We start from the raw sequence: 27,161 nt of genomic DNA, 5'->3' as shown, positions 1-27,161 counted from the left end.
ACACTTTGGACACTGAACGCATTGGCGAAGGGCGCTATTCATAATGGCATCATTCCATGACTCGTCTGAGAGACGCTAATGATGAGGGATTCCTCCGAGTAACACGTCCTTGGGGCATGGTACCATGGAAATACAATTGCTGCGGCCCCAATGAAGTAGACTTTGCCGCGAGTCCGCCTGTCGTGTGACTGGATGCATCTGCCATACGTTCGCAACCAATGTCTATGAGCGGATGGGGCCTCGTCCGATGTATGGGACATATCCACAAAGTCCTAGGAAATTTCTGGGGACCCCGGGACCATTGAGCTTCCCCAGAGGTGCTTGAGTCCCCATTACTTCTCCGCGAACGCATGGATTGGACGGCGGAAGCTCGCAATCTTGGCAAGGTGCATATCTGGGTCACACCCCTATCTTGTTTCGATCCTTGGTCACGGAATATCATCAGTCGGCTTTGGCCCGATACCAGGGAGCCCGTTGTCGGCTTTCAACCGAGACAAGTGGGAAGATATGGAGTCACAAATGCGGCAACCTGCTTACATTTTCAAAATGGAGATATCTATGCCACAGTTACCAAGACCGACGAAAAGTATAAAGAGATGGCTCCAGTCATCAACTGTTAGCTTGCCGAGCGACACCCTTGCCTAAGAGTGAACTGAGAGTTCTTGGCCAGCTAATGACGAGGGTACTCCCATATGACGTTTCGCGATGGGTCTACGAATTGAAGAAGTTTTCGATTCGCTGCTTTCGTCGACCAGACTGCTCCGCACTCTGATTTATCTATGGCAGAGACTCCGGAAGACAACACGTTATTTGCTGTTTGAGAAGACTTGGAAGTTCCCATGATCTACCGAAGGCCTGCCTTTAAAATCACCCGCACTGGTTGAGGCAATGACTTTTATTCAGATTACAAGTTGTTCATTCCAAAGCTCATTGACATGCTGCAGGTCGACCATGCGAAAAAGATCCGTCTAGCACGTATGCTGCACTACGTTTATCACCATGGGAACGTCATTTGTTCGGACAACGTCTGACGAACTCGTTCGTCAAGGTTCAAAGACTGGAATCATCAAATCTAGCAATATGCTGTTCGCACGTTAGGATTTCTGAAGATTGCACCTACTGTTTCTTCTTTCAGGGAATTGAATGGCTGGTCAACAACCCAGAAGGCTGACCAGCCATGTATCGTTCCTAGAATCTTTGACCCTGGTTGATCGGAATTGATGCTTGTGCAGCTGAAATGTCGCACTTCTTGCTGCCTAATCGATCCGTCGATAGTGGAGCTGTTGGTGGCCTCCCAACCTCCTCCTACTGTCCGGGACATCTGTCTAACCTGATGCGTACAAAAGTCAGCAAAGGGGCATTGGAAATAAATCAGACCAATTGTTCGATTTTTCTATGCACACACTCAACTTTATTGGAAGGTTGTAACTGCGGGTCAATCGACAGATTCGACATAATGGAGGTCGACGGAGTGTTCCTGAGAAATGCGAGTAAGTACTCTCTGCAGTTTAGCATCACAGCAAGGAATCAAAGATCATATCAGCTCATGCGCCAATGAAAGGCCCAAACGAACAGCGGACGATCAGCAGAGAGGACCTTGGGTTCTACCATGCAGTCATTATAGGCGCCATCTACGAGCGTGGCAACGGGCCTGCTATCAGGTCATCCCAATCGCTATTCGGGCCCCTGGCACGGTGTATCGAACAGCATCCATTTCTGGGCGTCACTGTGGGAGACAAGCACACCGATAAATCCTTCTACCAGCGAGTACACATGGTCAACCTGAATGACCACATCGAATTCAAAGAAATGCCCGTCTCAATGAAGCTCGAACGGTGGAACGCAATAGAGGAATTGCAGCGCTCCAACCTAGACCGTCCGTTCAATCACGCCATCCCTCCTTGGAGAATCATCATGTTGCCTCTCTCCAATTCGGAGACTTTCATCGCGTTTGCTTGGTCACACATGATTGGCGATGGACTTTCAGGAATTTCTCTACATCGATCTCTACTCGAAGCGATCAGGTCTCCAGACTTAGCCTCCGATGCCCCGTCGACTGTCAAGCCATCACAAGTTGCTCTTGGGCTCCCTTTTGACACGCCTCAACGCCTTCCGATATCTTGGTCATTTCTCTTGGGCCCTTTGGTTGCTGTGTTCTTCCCTAAGTTCATATCAGACTTGTTGGGCCTCCAAGCACAGGCCTCTACTCTAGATGAAGGCACCTGGACTGGGTCTCCAGCGGCTTTCAACGGCGACAAGTCCAGGACCAAGATTGCTCTGAGGGTCGTTGAATCCTACCTGGTGGACAGAGCACTCTGCCAGGCGAAAACACATGACGCCAAATTGATGGGATTACTACACCAGTTCATTGCCCGAGGGATGAGCAAAGCTTTCGGCGAAGTCAATGTCACCAACTTTGTGTCCCAGACGGCCGTCAATATGCGCAAGTCTGTAGGAGTCCCCAGCGACGAGATGGGAGAATTTGTTTCGGCCACATACTTGGTTCACCCGAAACTGACCTCGGCTGGTCCACTTTCCGATGCGGAATGGTTGGCAGCCAGTTCGAGCACCAAGGCTTTCGCCGAGACCGCAGCCACCTTACAAGACCAACCTATCGGTCTTCTCAGGTATCTGCCCAGTGTCAGGAAGTGGCTGCTGTCTAAACTCGGCCAGCGCCGCGATTGCTCCTACGAAGTGAGCAACGTCGGCGCCTTCGAAGGTGCGACTCGCGACGGCGAGAAGAAAGCTACAATCACGCACGTTGTCTTTTCGCAGCCGGGTCATGTGTCGAGTGCCCCGATATGCTTTAACATATCTAGCGTGAAGCAAGGGCCTTTGGTGTACACAGTGACCTGGCCTACTGGTGCATTGGGTGTTCCCGAGGTCGAAGAGGACGCCGTGGTAGACACAATCTGCACGTCCATTCAAGCCGACTTCGAAGCAATCGGGTACATGGAGTGCTAATTAACACTCAAAAAAAATCTCAGCGAAGAAGCACTCCTCAGTTGGCCGTGACGATGACTCTCCTGACAAGATGCTTGGCCCAACCTCCATCCAATGTTGAGGACCCACCAAACACTGTCAATTGCGCCCAGATCCGAAACCGGGGTTCGTCTTCAAAACTCGCAAGAGAGCAATTGGCGCAGGCTATGTAAGAGTCCGGAGTTTGAAAAGATCTCATGCGTCCGGTATCTCCTTAATTTCATCCGTTTAGTATGATGAGTTCCTATATTTTGTAGCTAAAGATTGAAAAATACTTCAACTTTTTTTTGGCCGACATACTTCCAATGCGGCGAGACTGAGCCAATCAGAAACTGTCCTGGCGTGTACATGTCGCCAAAAAGGCGCGATTGACGAGTTCATGCATTGCCTTAGTCACAGGTCACTAGACTGGCGCAAGCGTCGAACAAGCTTTCGACTCCGTTCTTCTCCGGACATGACTTTCTTATCATATTACAGAGTATCAATTTCTCAGTTGGGGCCCTGTATTCGCGAGGGAGATATCTGAACCAATTTTACCCTTAGGCTACACAATGGCAGCTAACGGGAATGAGCCACCTACACCACGCGGGGAGCAACCCTGGTCACAGTCTCAGTGTCCTCCGCAGGCCGATACTCGCGATGCGACAAGCGACAATCACCATTGCCCTGCTTGTCCAGTCTCAACGGTTGCCGATGAGCCCGACTTTTCTTATGCGTCAACTGATTCGCCGAATTTAATGTTTCCTATCGAAAGTTTCGACCTCCTCGAAATGGATCTCGGCCAGCAACAAACACCTAGTCATCCGGTCCAAGTAAGTCCTCCACTTCTTGCGCATCTCCACTGACTCATACTGTGTAGCCAGAGGCCGCTCAAATCTCTCGAAACTTTGATGACCAAGTTGCGATCACACTATCCTCACAACAATCAATTTCTTTGACACGGCGCGCAACAATACCAGGATCTGTTAGAAGCACAAGCTCCATTTCGGATATGGCTGCGCCATCCAACAGTGCCGTTCCACCCAAGATAGGAACGCGATTTTCCAGAGACACCGCTCGTCTTCTGAAACAGTGGCTTAATACCCACAGTCACTACCCGTATCCTAGTCAAGCTGATAGGCAGAGTCTTCAGCTGTCGACTGGACTTTCCAAAACTCAGATATCAAACTGGCTTGCCAATGCCCGAAGACGCCAGAAGTCACTCGCAAACACTACTCCTGCACGTTCTCCCTGGTCAGATGAGTCAGGCGCCCATGTACCAAGGCGTCCAGGAACTCCAATTCCGAATCGGACACGCATGGAGAGCCATTATCTTGACATGGATCCTATGGAGAGATGGGTTGACTCGCCTCCCGAGGATGAGCCCGCAGCAGTTGATGACATCGCTCGCGCGATAGCCTCTGGTAATCCGTCAGCCTCAAGTGAGTTCCGTTACAACCGCCCTACGTAGAGTAGGGCATTCATCCTACGCAGTAAACATGGCTGAAACGTTTTTAGGTCACCCAATCAATGCAATCTTTCCAAAGGCTAGATCAGATCCATCATATTTCATGGACGAAAGTTCAGCAAGTAGTGTCGTATCTTCCAGAGAGGGCTCCAAGGCATCTGCAAGTTCTCGAGGTTCACTTAAATCTGTAAGTTTGCCGCCCTCTTTCAAGAAACGAGGACGACCCAGAACGCGTAAAGGAGGACACAGCACGCCTCTTGTGCAAAACCGAGGCCCTTTCCAGTGCACATTTTGTACGGAAACGTTTCGAGCCAAGTATGAATGGAAGAGACACGAGAAGTCGCTCCATATACCGCTGGATAGATGGGCTTGTGCTCCCAACGGCCCGACAAGCGTCAATCCCAGCACTGGTGCTCAGGCTTGCGTTTTCTGCGAGAGAGCCAATCCAGATCAGGCACATCTCAACCTTCACAACTACACGGCCTGTCACGGGAGAGTCTTTAACCGTAAGGACCATCTGAAACAGCATTTACGCCTTGTCCACGATGCACCAGGCGTTGGTTGGGTCATAGAAGGTTGGAAGACTGATACCCCGGAGATTCGCTCGCGTTGCGGCTTTTGCGAGCAGTTGCTTCCGACCTGGGAAGATCGCGTTGATCATCTAGCGGACCACTTCAAGTCGGGGAAAACAATGGCATCCTGGACTGGTGATTGGGGTTTTGAACCATCGGTGATGGAGACTGTTGAACACTTTATGCCTCCGTGTGAGTCTCGGGATCTCAAAGTAACCTCTGGTACATGTCTAACCGAGCCAAAAGATATCATTGATCACGAGCGTCACACGCCATTCCCATTCAATGCCACCTTAGTCCCTCCTAATTCACCACGCAGTGCGTACGAATTGTTGACCTTGGAGTTGGAGTACTTCATGCAAAGACACATGGATGAATACGGACAGGTACCCAAGAATTCCGAAATTCAACTGGAAGCTTGCCGTGTCATATTTGCATCGGAGGTTCTGTGCACCTCGCCTAGCCTTGAAGGGACAGACACCTCATCCTGGCTACGAGATCTCATCGAATCAAATGAAGACATCACAACAAAGGCGAAATTTGGATCCATAAGATCACAGGCGGAGAGTAGACTTTCAGTCCTCCGGATCAATGGGAAAAGGACATTGTTTGATTCGTGTCCGCTGGAGCTTCAGCTGAGAGATTACGTTCACACCCTCTGGGCATCTCAGTCTATAGTCCCAATGGACAATGATCTTCAAGCAGAGGCCTGTAGAATTATTTCACGCATGGAGGAGGGAATCACAGCTGGATCTCCTGACTTTGTCGCCAATTGGCTGACCAAGTTGATTACCAGCTCTACAACATGGCTCTATGGGTTCAAGAAGCGCACCCGCCTCCTGTCCAACACTGAGCAGAAATTACCAGGCAGGGCAGATTCCAGCAAACTCACAGATGATCTTTTGGGGCCACTGGATCTGAGCATGGTTCACGCTTCCAGGTCTAACTTTGCTATGACCGAGAATGACACGCTGGGTCTGCAACCAGGCATTCGTGAAGAAGGGTTGTTTTTGCGCCCCATATCTAGATCTGATGCGTTTCTCTTTGAGATGGACGACATCCAGTACCCTCATGTGCTAGAAAAGGAGAATTCGGGAAAGGCAACGGCATCCGAACTCCAACTAGCAGATGCCCCTTCTCGCCAATACCAAAAGTTGCCTGAAACTGCTCATAAAGCATCAGGAAGTCTCCGCAGACCCGATTGGCTTAAGTCGGGAGCCTTCGTACTAAACGACTGCAACTCACACCGATGGTTATCTATGGAGCTCAAGCGATGGGCGGCATCGACGATGTCCCCAAACAACCCCACCCATCATGTCCCATCAGACGAAGAAATTCGTCATCAGGCTCGTTTCCTGCTGTTTGACGAGTAAGTTCCCCCTTCATTTGACACAGAAAGCCTATTAAGCTGCGCCAGTGACGACCCTTGGAACCAAACTGCAGCCGATAACATGGAGTGGCTTGAAGACTTCAAACGCCAGGTTGGAATACCAGGATGAGGGTTACTACTTCATCTCCCTTATCTTCAATATCCATTTTTGGCCCATATAGATTTGTGACTAAGCATAAGAGAGAGTTCGAAGCTTGCGAGAATGAGATCGCTGGATACAGATGCATTCGCAATTCAAGGCCAGTATCGATCACGACATACCATCGACGTTCCTTCGAGTCTTCCTGACACCCATACAGCTGCTGGGGAAGTCGAATCACAAGTGAACACTCAATCATTGATATGCGGGGTTTGTATTACCAGTTCAAACGATACATAGCTCTCATTACTAACCGGATGAAACCTAGGCAGGTGGGCATTTTTCAGGAACGCCTCCCTTTAATTAGCGCTTTTCTGCAGGCAGCAGGCCGCCAGACATTACCTGGGGTGCTGAATAAGACAGAGTGTCTCATGAAGCCGCCCTTTTTCAGATTGGGCAGGCCCATGTCGATCCTTTGTGACGTAACACTTAGGCACTGAACTCTCATCCTACGGCATCACGGCCCACTAGCTCTGAATCCTTCCAAAGTCAAAACCATCTGAACCGCTTGCGCTGCCAAGATATAAGAGACCATTAGCCACCTCCGATTACGACGCCCTCTCCTCGTATCGTCCATCCCAGCATCATTCTACTTCCAAGTTCAACCATGGTTTATATCTCGCCGCCAACGAACGTCCCCAAGCTCAATGCTTACGTCACGACCAGCCTGCCCGAAGATGCACTGGCAAAGCTCAAGAAGGCATTCGAGTTAGGTGCATGCTCGAGATTCAGCCCCATCCTCGAGATGGTGATCAAAGATGATCTTTCATACCACAACAAGTCACATGCCGAGATACGGCGTGCTGAAGACGCGGCTGGTCGAACAGATGGATTCGTCATCATTGACAATCATGCCGCCTCCGATGTTGCAGTATGGTATGTTGACTCATTTGCGACGCAAGACCAAGTCGACTCCGACGAGGCCGAAAGCGTCAACGTCCTCGTCAAGATACTCGTTAAAGCAGAATGCCTGCCACTTACTTGGGTCAACTACGAAATTGCCAACATAGACATCATGGAGGACTTAGATAATTGTGGAGTGGAGATGCCACTTACAGAAGACTACGAGCAAAGTAACATCAGCAACTGTGGCGGGATGGACATGGAAGAACAGCAAAGCCATCAGCAGTTATGGTTTACAGCAGAACCTGGTGAATTTGAAGAGTCTACGGATCCCAATCACCTCGACAATTTCAGACCACGCCCTGAGAAGGTTGCAAAATTGTATGAAAATCTGGCGGAGGAAAACGGGATTGTTGCACGCTGGACCATACCCTCCCCTGCCCGCTCGGTCAAATTACCAGACGGCAGCAAGAAGACCTTTCCTGATGGTAGCATCATTCTTCAGCACACATGGAATCCTCAATTCCCCTGGCCCAAGTACAAGTGGCCTGAGGGGTCACTGTAGCATAATGTTGATCATGGATTTTACTACTTCTGCAACAATTTTCTTTGAAACGCAATTCGTCTTCCTTATTCATTCGATGAAGAAGCCGCACAGTAGATTTGAAGGGTTTCTAAGAAGTGTGGCAAGCATTGTCTCCTTTGGCAATCAGGCTCTGACAATGGATCATTTACTATGTCATATCCTTTCAGTTTCGCTTGATTTTCTTACTCTCAATATCACAAAGACCACTGTATAATTCAAATCTGGTCTTCTTTACAAGAGTTGCTGCCGCTTGTGCGTTGTATATGGCCAGACTTATCCTCGCGACACTCTGCTTCACTCAAGCCGTTGTCACTATAGACTCGCACAATAAACCCCATAAAAATGCTAGTGGAGTGAAGAACTTTTACGCGTGATCGATTGTTGAGCGCTGAGCCTTTTCAACATCGAGCCAGCAGTCCGATTTAGAAGGTACTGCTTTCCTCATGAAGCGGTCAAATAGGCAGGCACATGGGAGGCGCCAATGCTGACCTCATCTCTTGCCTCGGTCTCATCCTCCGAATTCTTTTCCCAGCTTCCTTCTCCAGCAACACATCCAACTTACCCGAGTCCCTCACCTTCAACCACCCAATCTAAGGCAGCCGCGATGGAATCCGCTGGCTCCCAGTCTTCGAGCTATTCGTTGCTCGAGGATGACGATGATGAGTTCAAAATGCTCCCGCCCATGCCTGGAATACGGGTCGCGCCTCACCTGAAGTATTTCTTACTCTCAGACCTGCCATCGCAATCGTCTCATTCCTCTTGCTAACGAACGGATGTGCGCAGGATTGTACACCTTCCACCCGACAATGATACTTATACCGTCGCGGACTCGGACCATCCCAATCCCGGCTGTGGGGGAACTGTCATTGTCGCCGTAACGCAACTCGCCACCTGGGCTACCATGCCTCTGTCCGCCATCTAGAAGGTGATGGACTCGTTCAAGCATGCCGTTGTCAATAGAAACGGAGGCATGGTCAAAGACGAGCGCCACGGATTCGACATTCTCAGCTCTAGGTATGGACGTCGATGGGCGACTGACTCCGGAGGTCGCCGTCCTTTTGATTACCTCGAGGAGGAGGACGACGACGATGATTATATCCTGCTGTCTCCTTCCACGTATACTGTACCCGAGACCGAGAAGAATGGTCTTGGTAAGCGCATCCGCAAAGTTTTTGGTTGTTGATTGGCCAACATCTCTTTCTGCAAAGTGTTGCACAATAGGTTTGGCGATCGTACCCGTCCCGAAAAGCCAACTTGACTGACAAGATTGCAGCACAAAATTTGGCTGCCGATTGGCTGCTGATTGGGCAAACTTCATCGACGTCAACGGTTATCATACAGACAGCTTGAGAGAGAGGAATTGGCACAGGTGGTAAATACGGACTCCTACCTGGGGAAGAATGATGGAAGGGACAAAACTCAAGTCGCCAACTCTTCCACCAATCAAGTGCGTTCGTGTCCGGTACCAGAGTCGATAGATGTGCACAGTTCAACACAATTCTCTTTTCAGTGACGCACGGGTGATGACCACTCTGGAAGCAGATTTCAGGCGCTATCGACTTTTGTGGATAGGTTCATTGTGGTTATCCCATGGTGGTAATTACTGACTGAGTTCGTTGGACCCATGTTCGGCATTCCGATTTATGCATGCCGAAATTCTCGGCTTACCGAGATCTCAATCCGAACGCAGTAAATGTTCTTCACTGCCACGAGGTCCCCCCTGAGTTGTTGGCTGGAGAAAGACTCGGCTAACTGAAGTAGGCTTAGCGCATCTTGTGCTTCGCCGACTCGCCAACGATTCTTTCTTCTGCTTCTGCTCAATTATTCTTAAAGGCCAGTGCGAGGCAGCAAGCGCATTGATGTGTGCGGTTTCTCCCTCGTATATTCTGCATCGATACAAGAGTTTTCTCGGTGTTTTGACCGAGAAAACTCTGCGGAGAACGAGAAGTCCTACGACCGCGCAACCACCAGTCAAAACAGGGGATGGGATGCAATATTGCCCTTCAGCCATGAGAGTATCTGCATCGGCAGCTTGTTGGTTTTTCAAAGTCAAAGGCTACCCCTTCACCCTGTGTCTTGGCGAACGACCGCCCATGGACTCTGTAGATCGAAAATTGCTGGACTTTCTCAAAAACAAAAAGCGTCAAGCTCAGCCATGCTCGCTCCTCAGTGGCATGGACCAACCTGGTGATAAGATTGGAGGCTTATCTTACCTTAGTAATGAGTCAGTGGGGGCCAACACCACCGGATCTGTTTGTTACCCCTCACGACCGGACTCTTGAACCACTCCGTCGGTTTCGTTCCTCACCGACTCCTGAGCTTAGCGCAGGTTGTCGGTGAGTATCTCGAAGACTCTCCGGCTCCTGACTGAGAGTCCCGCATCCTCAATTCTACCACCCGCCAAGCACCAGACCGAACGATGGTGGGCCCGTTGCGAATACGGTCCAGCATAGCTTGCGCAAGATGCAGACGCTCCAAGATCAAGTGCGAGAACACTGGCCGTCTAGATGCGCCATGCGAGAACTGCATCAAGGGTCGGAAAGAATGTGTGTGGCCGATGCCCGCCCCATCGCCACTGAAGAGACCCGATCCACCTTCCGCACCTCGGGATTCACGGGAGACTGCGACACCTCATTCCGGGCAGAAAAGGCCGAGACGGGCGACCCACACGCGGATGGATGGGGCTCTCCGTTCCGATGACATTGACATCGTCCGTCGTATTGACAGGACGCTATGGGACAAGGCTCTGGTCACATTTCAGCGTCATTTCGCCACGGAGCTCTCATTCTTACATGTTCCGACTCTCAAGAACAGGATATACGACTTGACTACCGGCCACGCGTCGGTAGCATTCGATACCCAACTAGTCCTTCTCGGTCTTCTGGCCTTAACCGGGAGATATCATGGAGAGCTTGCCGATTACTTCGACAACGGCTCTGAAGAAGTCCCATACGATCCCAGTCTTGGGGACCAAGGTATTTCCGAAGCTTTTGCAAGAACGTTGGATAAGTCTCTTGGCTCGTTCGTATCAGCGTGTTCCATCGGATCAGTTGAGCGTGTACAAGCCTTACTTATGCTCGGTCTCTATGAATGGATCTCGCCAAATCACGAGGGTCTCCGGGCTTGGATGTTAGTCGGTTCAGCAGGACGGATGGCGCAGGCACTCAAGCTGGGATACGAGGCCAATTACAGTTCAGCTCACCACGCCGACGCAACACTTGAAGACGCTATCGTGGATCGCGAGATCAGACGCAGGACTATGTTCAGCTGCTTCATCTTCGATCGACTTATCTCTTGTGGCAAAGAACGACCATCATTCATCCGATCAGATGACCTTCACGTGCGATTACCCTGCGCCAAAGAGGACTTCGACTTGAGCCGTCAGATTAGCACGGAATGGTTCTCTGGTGACATGGACTCGTCACTGCATGATGAAACCAGCATCCTGGGTCGATTTGTCCAACTAGTCGACCTATGGGGTCGCATATCTCAGTATTCCAGTGCTGGTGGTCGGTTCTTGGACAAGCAATGTCCACCTTGGAACCCCGAGTCCCTTTTTTTCCAACTACGTCGAGAGGCAGACGCCTTTAGTAAGACTCTTGAAGCTCCAGGTACCTTTCTCAGCCTGAGTCCTTCAAATTACTTCCGCCACGAGAGCACATCCAGCACATACATCATACTTCATCTTCTAATGTCTCTTTGCAAGATAATGCTTCACCGGCAATATCTACCCTTCATTCCAATCAAATGTACCAGACCATCTGGTCCCTTGGATGAGCCTACATTTCCACCGGAGGAGGTCCCTCCGGGGTTTTGGGAAGAAAGCGCTCGGGAGCTTTTCGGGGCCAGCAAGACAGTCGCCAGCGTGATTGAACTGTGCGAGGATCGCCTTCCACATTCTCCTCTTGTGGCCTTCGTCATCTATACTGCTTCGTTCACCGGAGTCTACGCACAACATTTCCCTCGCATGGACACAGAAGCCTATCTATGTAGCCGATCGAGCGAGCCAGACGAAATGGCCGAGAATCAACCCATCAGTGCTTCGTTCGGCCCAACAAAAGTAATGTTCGACACGCTTTCAGAACTTGCCAGATACTCGGGGGTGGCAGCAGCGTTCGTCGCGAGATTTTACGAAGTAGATCAGTACTTCTCTTCCATGGTCCAGGATTACCACCGCAACCTCCGACATCGCACCACGTCTCAACAATCGGGCGAGAGGCTAAGCATTCGGATGGGAGGCGACACAGGCGGGCTGGAGGAGTGGGTGGTGAAATCCGACAGAATTGTCAGTAACAGTTCCATTATCAGAGAAACAGAGCCGACGGGCCATCCCCCGCAACCCGATGCCCGTGGGGTCGAATCGCTCGTTCCGGGCCATCATCGGAACAACAGCCGCAATGCCACAAGCACAACATTCCGAACTCCGCCGGGAGAACAATCTTCTGTGGGTGGCCGCGCAAACATTCATATTATTCCACCACCAAACGATGAAAGGACAGTTGGGATGAGTGGGCAAATGCAGTCTCCTCCTTTGTCTTCGGCGCCATCACATATCGCTGGTGTTGACCCTTTGCTCTTGGAAGGTGGAGACGATTGGAGTTGGGCGTTTCTTAATGATATGTACTTGGGCAGTGTATCTCTTGACCCTGTTGACGGCGGACCTAGCTATTCATTCTAGTACAAGGACAGTGGCAATGTCTATTGTCTCTGATCTTGTCTAATTACCCAAGCTTTTCATACCTAATTGAGTACCGGCAGTGGTTTCCATCTATCATCAACGAAGGTGCACCGTGCTTGAGATTTATGCTCAGCAAGAAAGGCAAATTGATGAATACGCGGTATGCTTGGAGCTGCATATTGCAACACGAGGATTTCGCGGGCCTAAGCTTGTACCTATTCTGGAACCATTATGTTGGCATGCTCCCCTTAAAATACCAAGGCCATGCCACGTCTGCACACCCATTTTGACCGCTAAATCCGCTGATCTTTGAACTTTACCCATGCCTCTGGGAGCTCAATTACATGTGAGCCACCGGTAATGCAACACGCCCGTACGGAAGCCCGCCCGGGAACGCCGCGAGTACCGAAGCGGATACCCCGTGTTTACTCCTGTCGATCGGTGGGGTGTCTGACCGAGCACAGGCCCGCAAACCCCGCTGGCTGGAGAACATACAAAGATGATCAACCGCGGAGATAGCCCTTCCAGGCGCCGGAAACAGGATCGCGTTCATCAGATCGTATCCCGTTACTCCTGACTCAAACCGTCTTGACGTCTGAAGTTTGTCGTTTGCTAGCCTTACCTCTTGACAGCGTATCGAGAGTTTGAGTGTCGTCGACAGCTGCAGAGGTTTAGCCGCACCGAAGTCTAATCATGCATCCATCACCTATGATCAAAGTTTTCGGATGCAGAGTATTCAATATTGGCCCTGAAAAACTGGAGCAATGCTGCGTGTGTAAAGGATGTCCAGCATTCCCCAACGCCCACAGAGTTGAGGCCGGAGTGTCCATCCCAATACCTTACAGCCTCCACCTCCACATCCCCTTGTTGAGGGCTGACCGCCTGAAGGATCATCGAGATTTCCTCCACCTCGTATTCAGGGAAACCTGGGAAGTTCCCATCATATAAACAGCAATGGTTTCCTTCTTCGATTGTGAATTCCTTTATCACGCCATCACAACACAACATCTTCTCATCTCCACTACTCCGCCATCTCAATCGCCATCATGCAGTTCTTCCAGATTGCCTCCATCCTCGCCGTCATGGCCTCCTCCGTCTCCGCCGCGGTCACCGTCGGTTCCGCTTGCGAGGGTGCCGGCTACGAGTGTGTTTCCGGAAACGCGGCCATCGCCTCTTGCGACGGCGCTAAGTGGCAGCTCGCTGCCAACTGCGGAGGCTGCTCCGACGCCTGCGTCAAGCCTGATGTTGGCACCCCTTACTGCAAGTGCTAAGCAAACACAACTTCACAAGTAAGTTAGATCTCAGAGCACACCGATATTGTAATTGACTGACTGGAGCAACAGGTCTACTGAGCGAATGAAGACGAGGTGTTGTGTGGACGGTTCACGGAGCGAGCGTTGCCGATGCAACTTACGCTAGATATCCCAAAAGCTCTCAATTTCGACACCCAAATTCTCACCCACTATAAACCCTTCCATGAGTGATGTTACAGTGCATATCACCCTCCGCCTTCACTTCATGTACAACTTTGTATTGCCTTGCTTTTTCGTTGCGCTTATTCAGACCAAATCCGGTCTCGAGTGTGTGTCAAAACCAGTCCGGCTTCCAAATCTCTAATTCTCAAGCTTCGTCGCCAGGAGTTGCTGGATTTCCCGGAGAGTGTCAACTGTCATAGTGATGTTCACCATCTTTGACCCCTCCAGGCCATTGGAAGTGGCCACGTCAGGGTTCGGATAATACCAGCATGCTATCGCGATAATGACGTAGACGACCTGCAAAAGTTAGGACACAAGGAAACATGCAGCTAGGATGGCATATGGGCGACTAGAACTCACCACGAGCAAAGCTCCCTCCAGCCAGTTTGATTCGCCGTCTCGCAGAAAGTTGCCCACAACCAGAATGGAAAGAACAAGCAAGCCGATCATGAATATTTCGAAATTCAGGTCCATCGGCTTGCCCAATGACCAGCCAACAAGGACAACCAAGGGGCCGTTGAAAAGAGCTGTTTGGATTGATGGCGCGAGACAATGATAGAGCGCTACGTTGATAACTCCATCTATACATGTATAAGTTAGAAAGGTTCTGATACACAATTCTCACTGAAGATGGCGAGGGCATGTCAGACTTACCCCAAGCTTCATCGATGGCAGTCAAGTGCTCGGCAGCCTTCTCAACCAACGGGAGGAGAATCAAGCCTAAAAATTGGTCGGGTATCCCACTTTCTACGACCTCTTCAATGCCTTCAACGAGGAAAATGAGGAGCAGTGTCACTAACACAAGTGAGATTGTGAGAGCTAGTGCCGTTTCCGTCATGGTGAACTTGGGCTTTTCCATGTCCTCCTCACGGTCGGCATCTCGGTGCTCATCCATCTCAATTACCTCGTCGAATATGCTGTGCTGGCTGCTGGCTTGATACCAGATGTAGAGAAAGAAGGCCACGATCAAAGCAATTGACGTGGCTTGGCTTATGCGCAAGACATCAGCTTGAAGTGTGCCTTCTGTGAACTTTTCATGGAACGTTATCCGGAGACCTGGGAGTTCCGGCCATGTCTCAGCCTTAAGAGCTGAGTAAAACGCGCTCGGAATCAAAAGTCCAAACGCGGCAACCAAGAGAAGCCCAGTCCCTACTTCAGAGACGATGGCATGGAACTTTTGGCTAGAGTTGCGAACTCCACCAAAAAAGAAGCAAAGCCCAAGGCAGAGCAGAAGATTTGTCAAGATACTTCCGAGGATGGCAGCCTGGATGATGGGTATTAAGTTTCCCTCGTCTCCGTTTCCTTCGTGAGTGTTGTGCTTGACAATAAGAACCACGAAGAGAATTATCTCAACAATGGAGCCGAACGTAGTCTCGATCAAAATACCAGCTACTTTGGGCATCTTTCGGGCGAATTCCTGTCCAGCAAAGCCCAAAAGATTTGCCGAGGGCACGACGGCCACGTATGCTGTTGCGAATTTCCATAGGTGAAGTCCAGGGAGGCAGTTGAGAACGATGGCGATTGGTACGATGGGCCACAGGAAGTTGACCAGCATAGAAGCGGTGCACGAACTCCGCCACAGCACAATCAGGAAGTGTCGGAGATGAAAACCGCTTCTACCACTTTCGCCTTCGTGGGCAATGCGGCTTGAGATGGTCTGATGGACAGTTCGGAACGCGATGGTAGGGAGAAGCGGGGTCGACTCGTGGCTGTGTTCCGTGCCACCGTTGCCGGCCGGCTCCGATGGGCGGGGCCCGTGGATGTCCGTCATGTTGCGGGGACAGATCTTGCAGTCGGATCTGTGGCAAAGGAAATCTCACGATGGAGATGGGTTAATGGCAAGGTTAACGTTGGATGGAAATGAGATGAAAACGGTTGGAATTCTCAGCATCAACCGAGAGCGAAGGAGGCTTGTTGTGGGCGCGAGATGAGCGCGACGTTAAAAGTCTTGGCATGCGTGGAAACTTGGCACCACTGCGCGTTGTCTCACACAGCCCATGTCAGGCACTAAGATAAGCGATTCCCTTTCGAGAGTGGCACGACGTATCATCGGCACAGAGTGCGTGACCCAATATGTTTGCAATAATATCATCTTTATGCTGCGTGTCGCGACCGAATGGTCTGGATCGGCCATGTTGCTGCGGGGTTGTTTGGGGTTGAGGCGCGTTCCTTGAGCAGTTCACGAGACCCTGGAGAGCCGTTGATTAGATGTGTGCCATTAATCGCGGAGGCAACCAACTCATTGTTTGAAGTGGTCTATGAGACAGAGCCGCACTTCAGAGGAATTGACTTCGTAGCACCTTCTTGTCTTCCGCCGGCCATTAAAGAAACAGAGAACAGGCTATCCCAGCGCATGTCAACGCGCTTCGGTCAATCGGAAGCCGTTCAGCTTCCCCAGATGCCAAGTACCTTGATCTTCCAGAACAGACATGAGACATGAGATGCTTACGTACTCCGGGCGTCATTCCTTGCGGTTCCCCGAGAGACTGGTTTTCTGTCAATGAAGAAACAAGGGCCGAGCGCCGTTGTCTAACTCCACCTGACGCCGGCAGCACTGGGCCCCCGTCTGCCGGGATGGGTCCATGTTCGCTGCCTTCCCCGCAGTCCGTCCGCGCGAAGGCTGAACACCCCTCCCGAGCAACACACTCGTAATCAAGGAGGCTTGGCTTGCCACGCGCCGGCAGTGTCGGTGCCAAGAGCTCCAGCCACATGAACTGTGTCGGCTATGGTGTCCACACGATATCAAAAGTAAGATGTTTAGTAGTCATTGACGAATGACTGGTGATTTGACTGGCGAAACCGAGTCGGCCGAGTTGCTGACACGTATGTCACGCCATATAGTTCGATGCTGCGTTTTTCAGTTTCTGATCACGGGCATATAATTGACTGCTAAACGCTAAAAACCTTAAACGGAGGGTAACGGCCGTTCGCTATGGCGCCTACGGGCGGAAAGAGCTCTCGAGATCAGATGATGTTTGATGAGGAGACAGACGCGAAACTCAGAAAGGCGCATGATCTCGTGACCAGGTACCCCGCCGCCTTCTGTTTATGTGTTCATACCTTTGCTCCGAACTCGAGTACATTAAAGGAACCTGTCACCTCCCCTCTTTTCTCTTGGCTGCATTCTATCTAGCATATCAAAGCATCTATCTATCCACTTCCACGTTCTGAGAGCTCCATCCACAACCACTCAGCAACAGACTTATCGCCAAGGTATGTATCTCCTCCCTCTGATAAACTCGCACTTAGCTAAGCCCTCATAGTTTGCGTTACCAACTTTCACAGTGGCGTCCACTTCCACCGAGTGTCTTCTCCCACCCGTCAAAATGTCCGAGAGCCCAACAACCCCCGGACGCCCCAGGGATCCCCAAAGCCCTACAGTGACGGGTATCCCTTCCATCCTTACGGTCTTGAGAGAGCCAGAGTCTTTCTCTACCGATGATGACCGTCGTGTCTACCGCCAATCGTCCCCCGAAACAGCTTCAAGACTGGCACGAGAGACCTTAATCAGCATGTGCAAGACCATAGGTCTCGTTGGTGCGCAGCTCAACAACGGCACGAACGACTCCGACTTCCAGCTACGGCAACTAATTCACCTGGCCCGCAATATCACCAAACGGTTGGACAGTCCCGATACGAATGGTAATCCTTCTCGATTCGAGTAGTCGAAGCACGAATAAGGCAGGGCATGAATGAATTCGAGTAACTCAATACCACCGTTGCGAAGGGATCATGGAGTTCAATATTGCTACTTGGGCGGCGGTATTCTAGCATCGGACATGTAGGCTCGGAGTTTTCTCGTGGACAAATTGAGACTGTATTACTACGGTACGCTTCACTTTATTTGACCATCAGTCTGTGCTGTGGTATGGCTACAATGTGATGTTGTTGATCCATGTGACAGAGGAATTATGATCCTTTGCAATTGGGCTCATCTAGAAGAACACCAGCAGTTGAACACGAACTTCGACGTTTCGTCAATTGTCAATGTGCTGTTTATCCACAGTGACGCCTTATGTGGTTACCTTGATAAGGCAACGTGGCTCTGATATGTGAGGTTCATCATAGCGAGCGCTTCACGCCAATCGAGCGGTTTCAAGTCCATCGACTACAGTTTTCAGGGACTGCTTATTTTCCCCATGCTCGCAGCCTCGGCGGTGGTGCATCAGTCAGGCTGAAAGTCTTCAGCGAGGTTGTTCTTCTAGGCGCATGGTGGCTCGTTCCGAAAGCGGCACATGCCTGCCAAAGCTTAATTGATGCACAGTCATCACATGAAGATGGTCTTTATTTAGCAAGGCAAAATGCGCTGATGGTCATTAGAAAGAGGCACCCGTTGTCTTCCTCGCATCTCGTCTGAAGGGGGCCACCCATTCTGACTATTGTCGCCACTATTACCGTATCATGCCTGCATCACGCTCACCGTAAACTGGACTTTGGCTTAATAGAATTAAGATTTAATCCGAAAGGGCACAGCAGTCTGGTCAATTGGCATGATAGCCGCATGGAGGTAATTCTGGGTTAATTAGGCATTCGAAGATTCGAAGGGCATGGGGCAAATATGCACTGCTATCGTCATTCACCGCAAACTCGAACCTACTACCTCTCGTTCAAAATAGCAATCAAAGCATCGTCCACAGAAGAGTCGAGACAAGAATGTACAACCTCAAACCGAGGGCCCAGGGCTTCTATGTAGGTACTGTCGTCCCTTTCATGTAGAACTCTCACGGCTGTAGACTGCAGGAAATGCACCCATCTGGTCAGTCATTCATCGCAAGATTTCAATACCAGGATCAGGAGAGTTGCTCGAGAATAAATCATCGCTATTACAGGTTGAAGTGAAGTATGAGATGTGCATCCGGTGGCTTTGGCGGATCTTCCCCCGGTGCATGGGCTGTTATTCTCAGGCAGCAGGCTCAATTCGGATCCGATGCTTGGACTCCTGTCGGACTTGTTACCAAGGACCAGGCGAATCGTCACTGGCATTATACATGCTGAAGAATCCAGGGGTTGAAGTTAGAGACGAAGCTACTCTCATGGAAGATATTCGTCCATAATGTTTTTCTTGATGTGTGTCTGCGATAGGGCTGGGTCATTCGCCCAAGCTGGACACTGTTGCGCCATTGCTTTAAGCTTGACGGGAAATACCAGATCCCCAGACTCACCAGCTCGATCGGAATGAGATGTTTGAGCTTGGCATCAAGGAGTTGCTGGTAGAAGATGCCCATGGTAGCTCCCGATACCCCGTGACCTTGAGCAGTTGTGTAAGGTACAATGTATAATTAAGCCAATTCATTCCTCATTCTGTTAAGTGACATCAAAACTAGACAATCTTCAGCCAGGACCCAGAATAGTATTCAAGCTCGTCAACTCGCGTACTCGGATATACTTCATAACGGTGAAGCCTCGAGCCCGTCAAAGAACATGCCCGGCGTGAGGGGAGCCGTTTTACAAAGTAAAGTCGGTCATGCAATCCTGTACCCTGCAATTGCTTCACGGGTGGGCAATGGGGGCACCATCTTAGTCACTGCATATTGTCGAGAAACATCACCCCAATCATTTCGTGGGTCTGGAATTGTTTGATAATGCATTAGAAGGTGAGGCTGGATCATCCTGCCAACAGCGGTATGCTAGACTGGATCGCGTGGCTTCCAATGTTTCCGCTGCCATTTGCAAGTCTTATGCTCATGGGAAACAAGCGGGTCTTGCCTGAATCCTTTACCATGCGTAATCACTGTTCATGGAATCGTCAAAGCACAGTATCGGCCAACTGTAAATTGAGGACTTGGAATAAACCGTTTTTAGCATTAATCTGAAGGTAAAGAAAGTGAGGCAAAGAGTCAAAGCGGATATGCAGGTTCTCTCCGAATGTCGTCTGGACTCTGGAATTTCGACGTGCGCTAGTCGGTTCTCCAATAGGATCTGGTGGATTCCAAAGCTTAATACCAGGACGAAACGAAACCAAACATTTTCGCTGGGGCAATTTCAGAAAGGTTCACGCTGAATCAGATTAAACATTGAGCCAGCAGCACGGAATCTCTGGAGGCGCATTTATTGGAAGCTGAATGGATCTTGCTGTCGCTCCACGCTGTTGTTGATCTAGGCTTAATGGAGCGTTGTTTTTTTGGTCTGGAGAAGTTGACTGCATCTGAACATGCAAAGCTTGTATTCAAGTGAAGCAAGGGTCACCTTCAATAGCGACCAGCTTCATAGTAGATACCATGCGGTCCAGGCCAAGTCATGACCTGGAACATGAAATTTGCTCCGCCATCTCCGCAAAATAGAGTAAAAGAGACATGCCCCAAGCCTGTTGGAAGATACACTAGTCGCACAAGTAGAACCACTTTATTTACCCATGGACCCTTCGGAGTGCACCTCTCGGGACTAGTTTGCTCCTCGTGATGTTGTTTCATCCGCCGGCTTCTTCGGACTTGCCCATGGTGGCTCTTTTCCATTATAGGAACATAATACATGATTATTGATGAGCTGAATGCTTTGTTTCTCTACGAGACAATTCAGAACTTGTCGATATCCAACTCGGCAACGCTGCCTAGACGATGACGGGTCCCGACTTGAGACTGCCGGGGACAACCCTCCGAACATACTTTGCTTTTGGAAAGGGCCTACACCATCTTCTGTTACTAGGCAAGCCGTTCGGACGCTTGGAGGTTTTCACCCCCTGTAATTCTAAGAACTCAACCTAGATACCAGTTGCAACTGACAACGATAATCGCATGATTCAGTGGGAGGCGTCAAGATCCATAGCTTTTGTTTAGCAGATGTGTACGTGTCGCAATGGCATGGATCAAGCTTGGCACCCCCCCTTCAAGATTGATTTACTTTATTTTCTCATTGTCTTCGGGTTGACGTCTGGCGTGGTGGTTGCCCCTTCAGCAACGTAAAGAGCGAGAGACGAACATGGTCAAGTGCAGAAAGGTGGTTGTGTTACCACGTCACAACATGGGCGCAGCTTCATGTAAGAATAAGCCGAAAGATTATACACACTGCACGCTGTCGTCGAATTAAGCGTCTTAGTAAATACAATATTCTACAAATGAGGCAAGACAGCTTAGTGATATCACCACAATCTCGATCACCGAACCCAGTGACTCAGCGCCAATGTGACGATATACTACCCTAGTTCCGATGAGCAATATCGCCGCTGCCAAGAAATTGATATGCGTAGCAACGAAATCGTGTTCGAGATCACGCAGCAATTCCTCCGGCGACCGGTGATGCCACCAAGTTGCTTGCCAAGCTGGCCAGAGCTCGCCTTTGGCATGAACGACCGGTCAATCCTCGTGAATTTTGCATCAGTCACAGTAGTTTGAAGCCAGGAGGCGTTGGGGGCATTTCTCAGAAAAAGGAATGGGTCCCCTGGCCCGGGTAGCAGCGGAGGTGCGAATCGACCAGGCCAAGCTGGGCAGCATGTTCATAATTCTCCGAAGAGAGAATATCAGACGGAGTTCGCTTTCAAACTCTACGACAGCCTGATTTCGCCCTTACGCGGACATCCTTCACATCAATTGCAGCCTCAAAAATGGGTGGGCGGCGGTGCCTCCCGATGGTCAGTGGAAGTCGTCCGCGCACACCACGCAGATCTCATTGGCTCCGGTCACTGCCAACATTGCCCTTTCTGGGGTGCCGACCGCATAATAGACTTTAAGAGAAAGTTTCCTGCTTATGCTTGACTGTGGCACTTGGGTAAACGAACTGTTGGAGATGGAGGTACGGAAGCGATGTGAGGGTGCAGTCATCACTGGAGACATGGATAGCAAAACTCACGAGGGTCAAGGAGGGGTGCTTCGGAAACTACTCAACTTGCAGAACGCCGAAGAGATATATAAGGTGCACAAATCCGCTGGCTAATTGCTTTTGGAATCTCCTCATCACACTCAACAGTCTTCATCACATCTTCTATTCAACCTACAATCAAAACATTAAGCGCCTTTCAAGGTCAGCTTCCAGCTCCTCAAAATATCAAAGATACCCCTAGTTTCTTACTGCTCAATCACCGAGTCCAACATTCAAAATGCATTTCAGCAAGTCTCTCATCATTATGGTGGCTGCCACCCTCGGCGCTAACGGTGCTCCCTTTGGCGAGCAAAAGTGAGTATCTCAAGCTGAAAGCTTACAAGAGACCTTGAACACTATACTAACTCTTGCTCCAAGTGGCCTGACCCATTCCAACGCCCTGGCGGCCAGACAGGCTCCCGTTGCTCCTGCTGTCGCTCCTCCCATGCCCATGGCTGAGAACAAGGACAAGGGTGACAAGAAGGACGGCGAGAAGAAGGAGGGCAAGGACCGTGATGGTGACCGCGATGGCGACCGCAACGGTGACCGCAACGGAGATCGCGATGGTGACCGAGGCCGCGGAGGACGTGACGGCGATCGCGACGGCGACCGTGACCGCGACTGCCGTGACGGCATCGAGGGCCGCACCCGCAACGGCGAACGTTGCTGTGTCCGCACCGACGACCGCGGTAACAGCAACAACGGCGACCGCAACGGAGACAGGGAGTGCATTCTTGATGGTGGCCGTGGTGGCGGTCGTGGTGGCAACGGTGATCGTGATGGCGACCGAGGCCGTGGAGGCCGTGGCGGTGACCGTGACGGCGACAGACGCCCTCCCCCTCCCGCCGGCCCGGCTTTCCCTGCTCCCTTCCCCGTTCCCGGCCAGGGTGGCGCTCCCGGCTTCGGTGCCCCTCCCCCTCCCGGCTTCGGCGACCGTGATGGCACTCAGAAGACTGCTTAAGCTGTCTACTCAAGTAGCAGCATCTCAGCAAACCGCCGAGTTGGATTTGATGGCCTCTGGTAATGGAAAGATTGGAATTTGAGACACCCCAGTTCGTTATGTTTTGTGGAGGATATCAGTAGTAGTAATCTGTGGTAGTCGAGTATACGAGTAATGCAGTATTGTTCAACTTTCTTTGAAATCAGTCCCGTTTTGAATTCGTTGGATTCTTTTTTGTTTATCAAGAAGAGATGGTCTAGTCTCGTTCACAATGCTTCTGACTTTGAGCCACCAGTCGCACAATGCGGGGCATTTTCTAGGCACGCGACCGACTTGACTGCTTCAAGCAAGTGCTACGCCTGGATATCTGGATGTGGAATTGAAAGACGCTAAAAAGAGGGCTCGCAACCTTTGGTACGTGCTAAACTCAAACCCTTGAAAAAGATCTTGTATAAGTGTACATGATTGTCAGGGAAGCTTAACATGGAGCGGGCATTTCATAGATGAGCGTTGGACGAGATCTTGATAGTAGGGCTTACTTGGGAGATGTTTCGACGTTGGTTATGTATGACTGGTACCCCTTCACAGCGGCGTAAATTCGTCGGGCCACATTGAGATACCCGCCGTCGACTCTTGGTTCAGCATGGCCCGGTTCAGCGTTGCAGTCTGCTACTCTAGGTCCACGGGCACTATCATCTGAGAACGAGTCGTCGAAATTATTCTTGCGGATTCTTGATCGCCGCGGATCCCGCGCCGCGGACTCCGCGGCCAGAGGGAAAGGGGCTTCACTGAAAGACTTCCCAGGATCACGGAATAATTCTTGTCATGGCCTTGAAAGCACGCTCTGGGTCACAGCCGGAAACGAGTCTCTGGATTGGGTTTTCCTTCGAACAGGCGGCGGCTCTGTCTACATCTAGGCTCGGCGGAAGCTTTTGTATCACGTTGATGCTAGAGTCCACGAGCGGTTCTGTAGTGCTGAATTTTGAGCTGAGTCAGTTTTGAGGGTCGATTCAATCTTACCAAGTTTTTGTCTTCTCCTGTGACATGGGATTGGGGAGACAGACTGAGGAGCAGACATCGGCAATACCGATACCTATGCCACCCATCTCAACCTTTGGCTCTCGAAACGACAGAACGCCACTTATAAATGCGCTGATTGTTCTCGAGCCGGACTCAATTCTCAGTCCTTCTAGGTTCATCCGATCTCCAAACTAGATTTCAAGTCAAATACTGCATCAGAGCTCCACATCACGGTTTCTTGCTGGTATGTAGATTAGTTCATACTCGCGTAAATGGTAGCAAACTAATACTTCAAAGTGTCTCTAAACGTCATTGGCTTTTCAACATGAAAGTTTCATTCGTTATTTCAATGCTCTCAGTCGGTTTGACCGTCCAAGCCTGCGACCACTACAAGATCTGCACCTGCACGAACGAAGACGGCAGTAGAAACGACGACTTGACTGGTAAAATTTGCGACGCCGGCCGATATAACCGCATTTACGAAAAGGGTTATCTAGAATGCAAGCACTATAAGAGTGAATTCTTGGGTTATGAAGCTTTCGATAACTGTAAATTTCGGAAGGCTTGTGAGGCTGTGGGTGGCAGGGGTGATTCGAGCTGCAGAGCCAAGGTCGGCATCTTCAAGGCTTAAGCTATCGGGTACTCAAAATCTGGAATATTCCAGGTGGTCATGTTATCGGTATACCACAGAGAAGTGCTCAGTTCGTGTAGACATAGATTTAGTTATGAGATAGGCAGGTGTTCTTAGCATGGTTCTGAATAAGGCATGATCTCAGGTGCATGAAGGCGATTGTACATGTAGTCTCTTACGTAGTGAACGGGAAACCAACTACAACGAAGACTGGATTCAGATCGGGCAAGCTTTTGTAATGTACATGCCGGGGTTTAGAAAGAAAGACAACAAAAAGCAAAACATACAACACCGGGCATTCGCCGGTCGTCACCGACCCGACTACTACTCCAGCCCTCATTGGCTTATCTATGGGAGAGCGGACGGGATCCCGAGTTTTCCAATGGGTATGGTCGTATGTGACATTTATTAGCAGGGGAGCTCTCTATATACCGCAAAAATGCGCTAGCGAAGCGTATTTCGCGTGGGGATGGCTGCGGAAACGGGCCTCTCAACTACCCTCAAAGCAGGCTGGGCTTCAGCCTATGACTAGAATTCAGAACTTCAGCGCTCTTAGAACTGAAACGCGCAACGTTTTTACGGCCAAGTCCCATAGTCTAGAAAGTTCAGTTGCAATTCAGTCAGGAAACAAAGGGACTTTGGGAGTTTACTATGAAGAGGCTCACATGTTGGGGGCAAAACTTGTGAGGAGAGCTTTGAATTAGGTACAGTTCAAAATCTGAAAGATTTTGGTAGGGAACATCGCAGCAATGAGGGTGAGGGGGGCTAGACACAATTGTGCATTCCATGTTTAGAGCCAGCTAACCACGCACAAGCTGCTCCTGGCGAGAACTGACTTTCAGAATCCGCCTAACCAAGTCTCATGTATTTTTTTTCCGTTTTCCTCTAGGCGATTACGGCACAGGTGGGTTCAATGGGACGATCATGGTACTAGGCAACGACGATGCAGTCAGCTGGGTAGCACAAGAACTGCTTGGCATATAGGGAACACAAGGCTGAGACTACTAGTAGTGATGGAAACTCAGCATCACATTGGTCTCATTGGTCAGCGAATAAATATATGGGTTCCGACGCTTCTTGGCAGGTTGACGATCTCGGTGTGTTCTGGGTCCAGCCTCACGACTTTAGCGGATGCGACTGACCCATTTGGCAGTCAGTGAGGGGGCTGAACTTGGCGATAATGAGTACACCTCTTTCCTACTGAGAAAGTAATTGAAATGCAAACCTCTCGAGTGCGCGGCACTTTGCTGCCAAAATTAGAGGTAAGTATAGGGCGGGATATCCAGGCATCTCTGCGCTAGAATCCGCCGCCTATATAAACCATCGAGGCCTCTCAACTTAAGACTTTTTTCCTTCTCATCTTCAGAGCTCAGAGTCCACAAGCACCAGATCTCTCTCCTCTCCTCAAGACTCAATCTTTGCCAACCCCCTCCCCTTCTTTTCTGTTTCACCAAACACCAATACCAGATACCAAACATTACCTCCGCCACTATGCGTGCCTCGACCATCATCATCTCCGGTCTTCTGGGCCTTGGTGTTACAGCTACCAGCTTCACCTCCACCGGCACTCTCGACGGCGGCTTCAGCATCCCTGATGACATCCCTGACGGTGTCTACTCGGTCTCCTACGACGATTCCGGTCTGGCCGTGCACACGGCCATCGAGGATCTAGAGGTTCGCGACATCGGCGCCGTTCCCTCTATCGATACGCGCGATCGTGCCGGTGGTGCTACGCTTGGCAAGCGTGACTGGTACCACGACGTAAGTGACATTTCAAGGGCCCTCCAGAACAAACCCAAACCTCCGTCTTCCCGAAATTCATCCTAGATGTGGAGCACACTATGAGAAGGGTGCTCCGTGAAATTTTCCCACCTTGGGGTCAAGGAAGAGTAAACGCTAACTTGACGTGGCCGTGAAGTGCGGCGGCAACCAGAACATGGACCACGGCGCCACCGACAGGGCGGTAGACTCACTCAAGTGGGAGTGCGGCGGCGGCAAGGAAATTGGGGTCGGCGAGCGCCTGTACGGCATCTCGAGCGGAGGCGGCCAGCGTGTCGTCGCCTTCTTCTGCCTGTTCTCCCACGGTGGCAACCGACGCAGCTGCTATAGCGACGAGGCCGCCCAGCGTTTCGCCTCCATCACCAACGTCTGCGGCTGGTACGTCTCAGGCTGGACTGATTGGTGGTCTGGCAGCACTAAGGAGTACACCTACGGCTACCACGTGCTCGGCGACAACAACAATTTCTGCGGCAGGGCATAAGGCTATTCGTTCTCTTCAAGTTTCTCTCTCAGCGAAAGAAAGGTGATTACACAATGAGGGTACTTGGAAGTCTGCTCCCTGTGACGTTTCACGGGCTGCTGCTCTCGAGCACACCTTGACACATACGCGTCACTACTCAATACTCAACCAGTCTGTGGTGATAAATGTTATATTCTTGGCGACGGCAGGGTCTCTCTCAAGATGGCTTGCACTGAAGCCTGTTTTGGCGGGTGGTAGGGGTTTACATTGAATAAATTAGTATTGAAAGCGATGTCTCCAATGTGCAGCTCCAAAACCTGGTTTTAGTCTGGTATAGTCGAGCTTCCCAAGCCAACCCGTATGTTACTGGCGAACTGGGCCAAAGAGTGAATATAATGGAAATTGTTCGAAGCGTTAAAGGAGCCAGG

At 50.5% G+C, this 27,161-nt stretch overlaps 9 protein-coding genes across 9 annotated transcripts; 8 read left to right on the top strand and 1 right to left on the bottom strand.

The window, feature by feature from the left end:
• Positions 1 to 1,456: 1,456 nt before the first annotated feature.
• CGCS363_v011551 (Uncharacterized protein) lies at positions 1,457 to 2,964 on the top strand (the record flags this gene model as incomplete). Its single annotated transcript, XM_036643400.1, has 2 exons — positions 1,457 to 1,490; positions 1,562 to 2,964. 2 exons carry the CDS (start codon positions 1,457 to 1,459, stop codon positions 2,962 to 2,964), a joined length of 1,437 nt encoding a protein of 478 aa, XP_036491457.1.
• A 569-nt stretch (positions 2,965 to 3,533) lies between these two features.
• Positions 3,534 to 3,920, top strand: CGCS363_v011550 (uncharacterized protein; the record flags this gene model as incomplete). The annotated part of the gene is made up of 2 exons (XM_036643399.1): positions 3,534 to 3,794; positions 3,846 to 3,920. 2 exons carry the CDS (start codon positions 3,534 to 3,536, stop codon positions 3,918 to 3,920), a joined length of 336 nt encoding a protein of 111 aa, XP_036491456.1.
• A 1,764-nt stretch (positions 3,921 to 5,684) lies between these two features.
• On the top strand, positions 5,685 to 6,500 carry CGCS363_v011549 (uncharacterized protein; the record flags this gene model as incomplete). The annotated part of the gene is made up of 2 exons (XM_036643398.1): positions 5,685 to 6,370; positions 6,419 to 6,500. The coding sequence occupies 2 exons, from the start codon at positions 5,685 to 5,687 to the stop codon at positions 6,498 to 6,500; spliced, it is 768 nt and encodes a 255-aa protein (XP_036491507.1).
• A 637-nt stretch (positions 6,501 to 7,137) lies between these two features.
• On the top strand, positions 7,138 to 7,938 carry CGCS363_v011548 (uncharacterized protein; the record flags this gene model as incomplete). The annotated part of the gene is made up of 1 exon (XM_036643397.1): positions 7,138 to 7,938. One exon carries the CDS (start codon positions 7,138 to 7,140, stop codon positions 7,936 to 7,938), a length of 801 nt encoding a protein of 266 aa, XP_036492077.1.
• Positions 7,939 to 13,683: 5,745 nt separating this feature from the next.
• On the top strand, positions 13,684 to 13,989 carry CGCS363_v011547 (uncharacterized protein; the record flags this gene model as incomplete). Its single annotated transcript, XM_036643396.1, has 2 exons — positions 13,684 to 13,881; positions 13,981 to 13,989. 2 exons carry the CDS (start codon positions 13,684 to 13,686, stop codon positions 13,987 to 13,989), a joined length of 207 nt encoding a protein of 68 aa, XP_036492071.1.
• A 261-nt stretch (positions 13,990 to 14,250) lies between these two features.
• On the bottom strand, positions 14,251 to 15,883 carry VCX1-0 (Vacuolar calcium ion transporter; the record flags this gene model as incomplete). The annotated part of the gene is made up of 3 exons (XM_036643395.1): positions 14,251 to 14,409; positions 14,473 to 14,693; positions 14,767 to 15,883. 3 exons carry the CDS (start codon positions 15,881 to 15,883, stop codon positions 14,251 to 14,253), a joined length of 1,497 nt encoding a protein of 498 aa, XP_036492072.1.
• Positions 15,884 to 17,438: 1,555 nt separating this feature from the next.
• On the top strand, positions 17,439 to 17,777 carry CGCS363_v011545 (uncharacterized protein; the record flags this gene model as incomplete). The annotated part of the gene is made up of 1 exon (XM_036643394.1): positions 17,439 to 17,777. The coding sequence occupies one exon, from the start codon at positions 17,439 to 17,441 to the stop codon at positions 17,775 to 17,777; it is 339 nt and encodes a 112-aa protein (XP_036492069.1).
• Positions 17,778 to 24,188: 6,411 nt separating this feature from the next.
• On the top strand, positions 24,189 to 24,494 carry CGCS363_v011544 (uncharacterized protein; the record flags this gene model as incomplete). The annotated part of the gene is made up of 1 exon (XM_036643393.1): positions 24,189 to 24,494. The coding sequence occupies one exon, from the start codon at positions 24,189 to 24,191 to the stop codon at positions 24,492 to 24,494; it is 306 nt and encodes a 101-aa protein (XP_036492070.1).
• Positions 24,495 to 25,985: 1,491 nt separating this feature from the next.
• On the top strand, positions 25,986 to 26,754 carry CGCS363_v011543 (uncharacterized protein; the record flags this gene model as incomplete). The annotated part of the gene is made up of 2 exons (XM_036643392.1): positions 25,986 to 26,255; positions 26,413 to 26,754. The coding sequence occupies 2 exons, from the start codon at positions 25,986 to 25,988 to the stop codon at positions 26,752 to 26,754; spliced, it is 612 nt and encodes a 203-aa protein (XP_036492075.1).
• Positions 26,755 to 27,161: the final 407 nt, after the last annotated feature.

This window comes from Colletotrichum siamense (assembly GCF_013390195.1).
Source record: "Colletotrichum siamense strain Cg363 chromosome Unknown KSG_Cg363_contig07, whole genome shotgun sequence".
NCBI classification, from domain to species: Eukaryota; Fungi; Ascomycota; class Sordariomycetes; order Glomerellales; family Glomerellaceae; genus Colletotrichum; species Colletotrichum siamense.
This window is presented reverse-complemented; position numbering and strand designations above follow the sequence as displayed.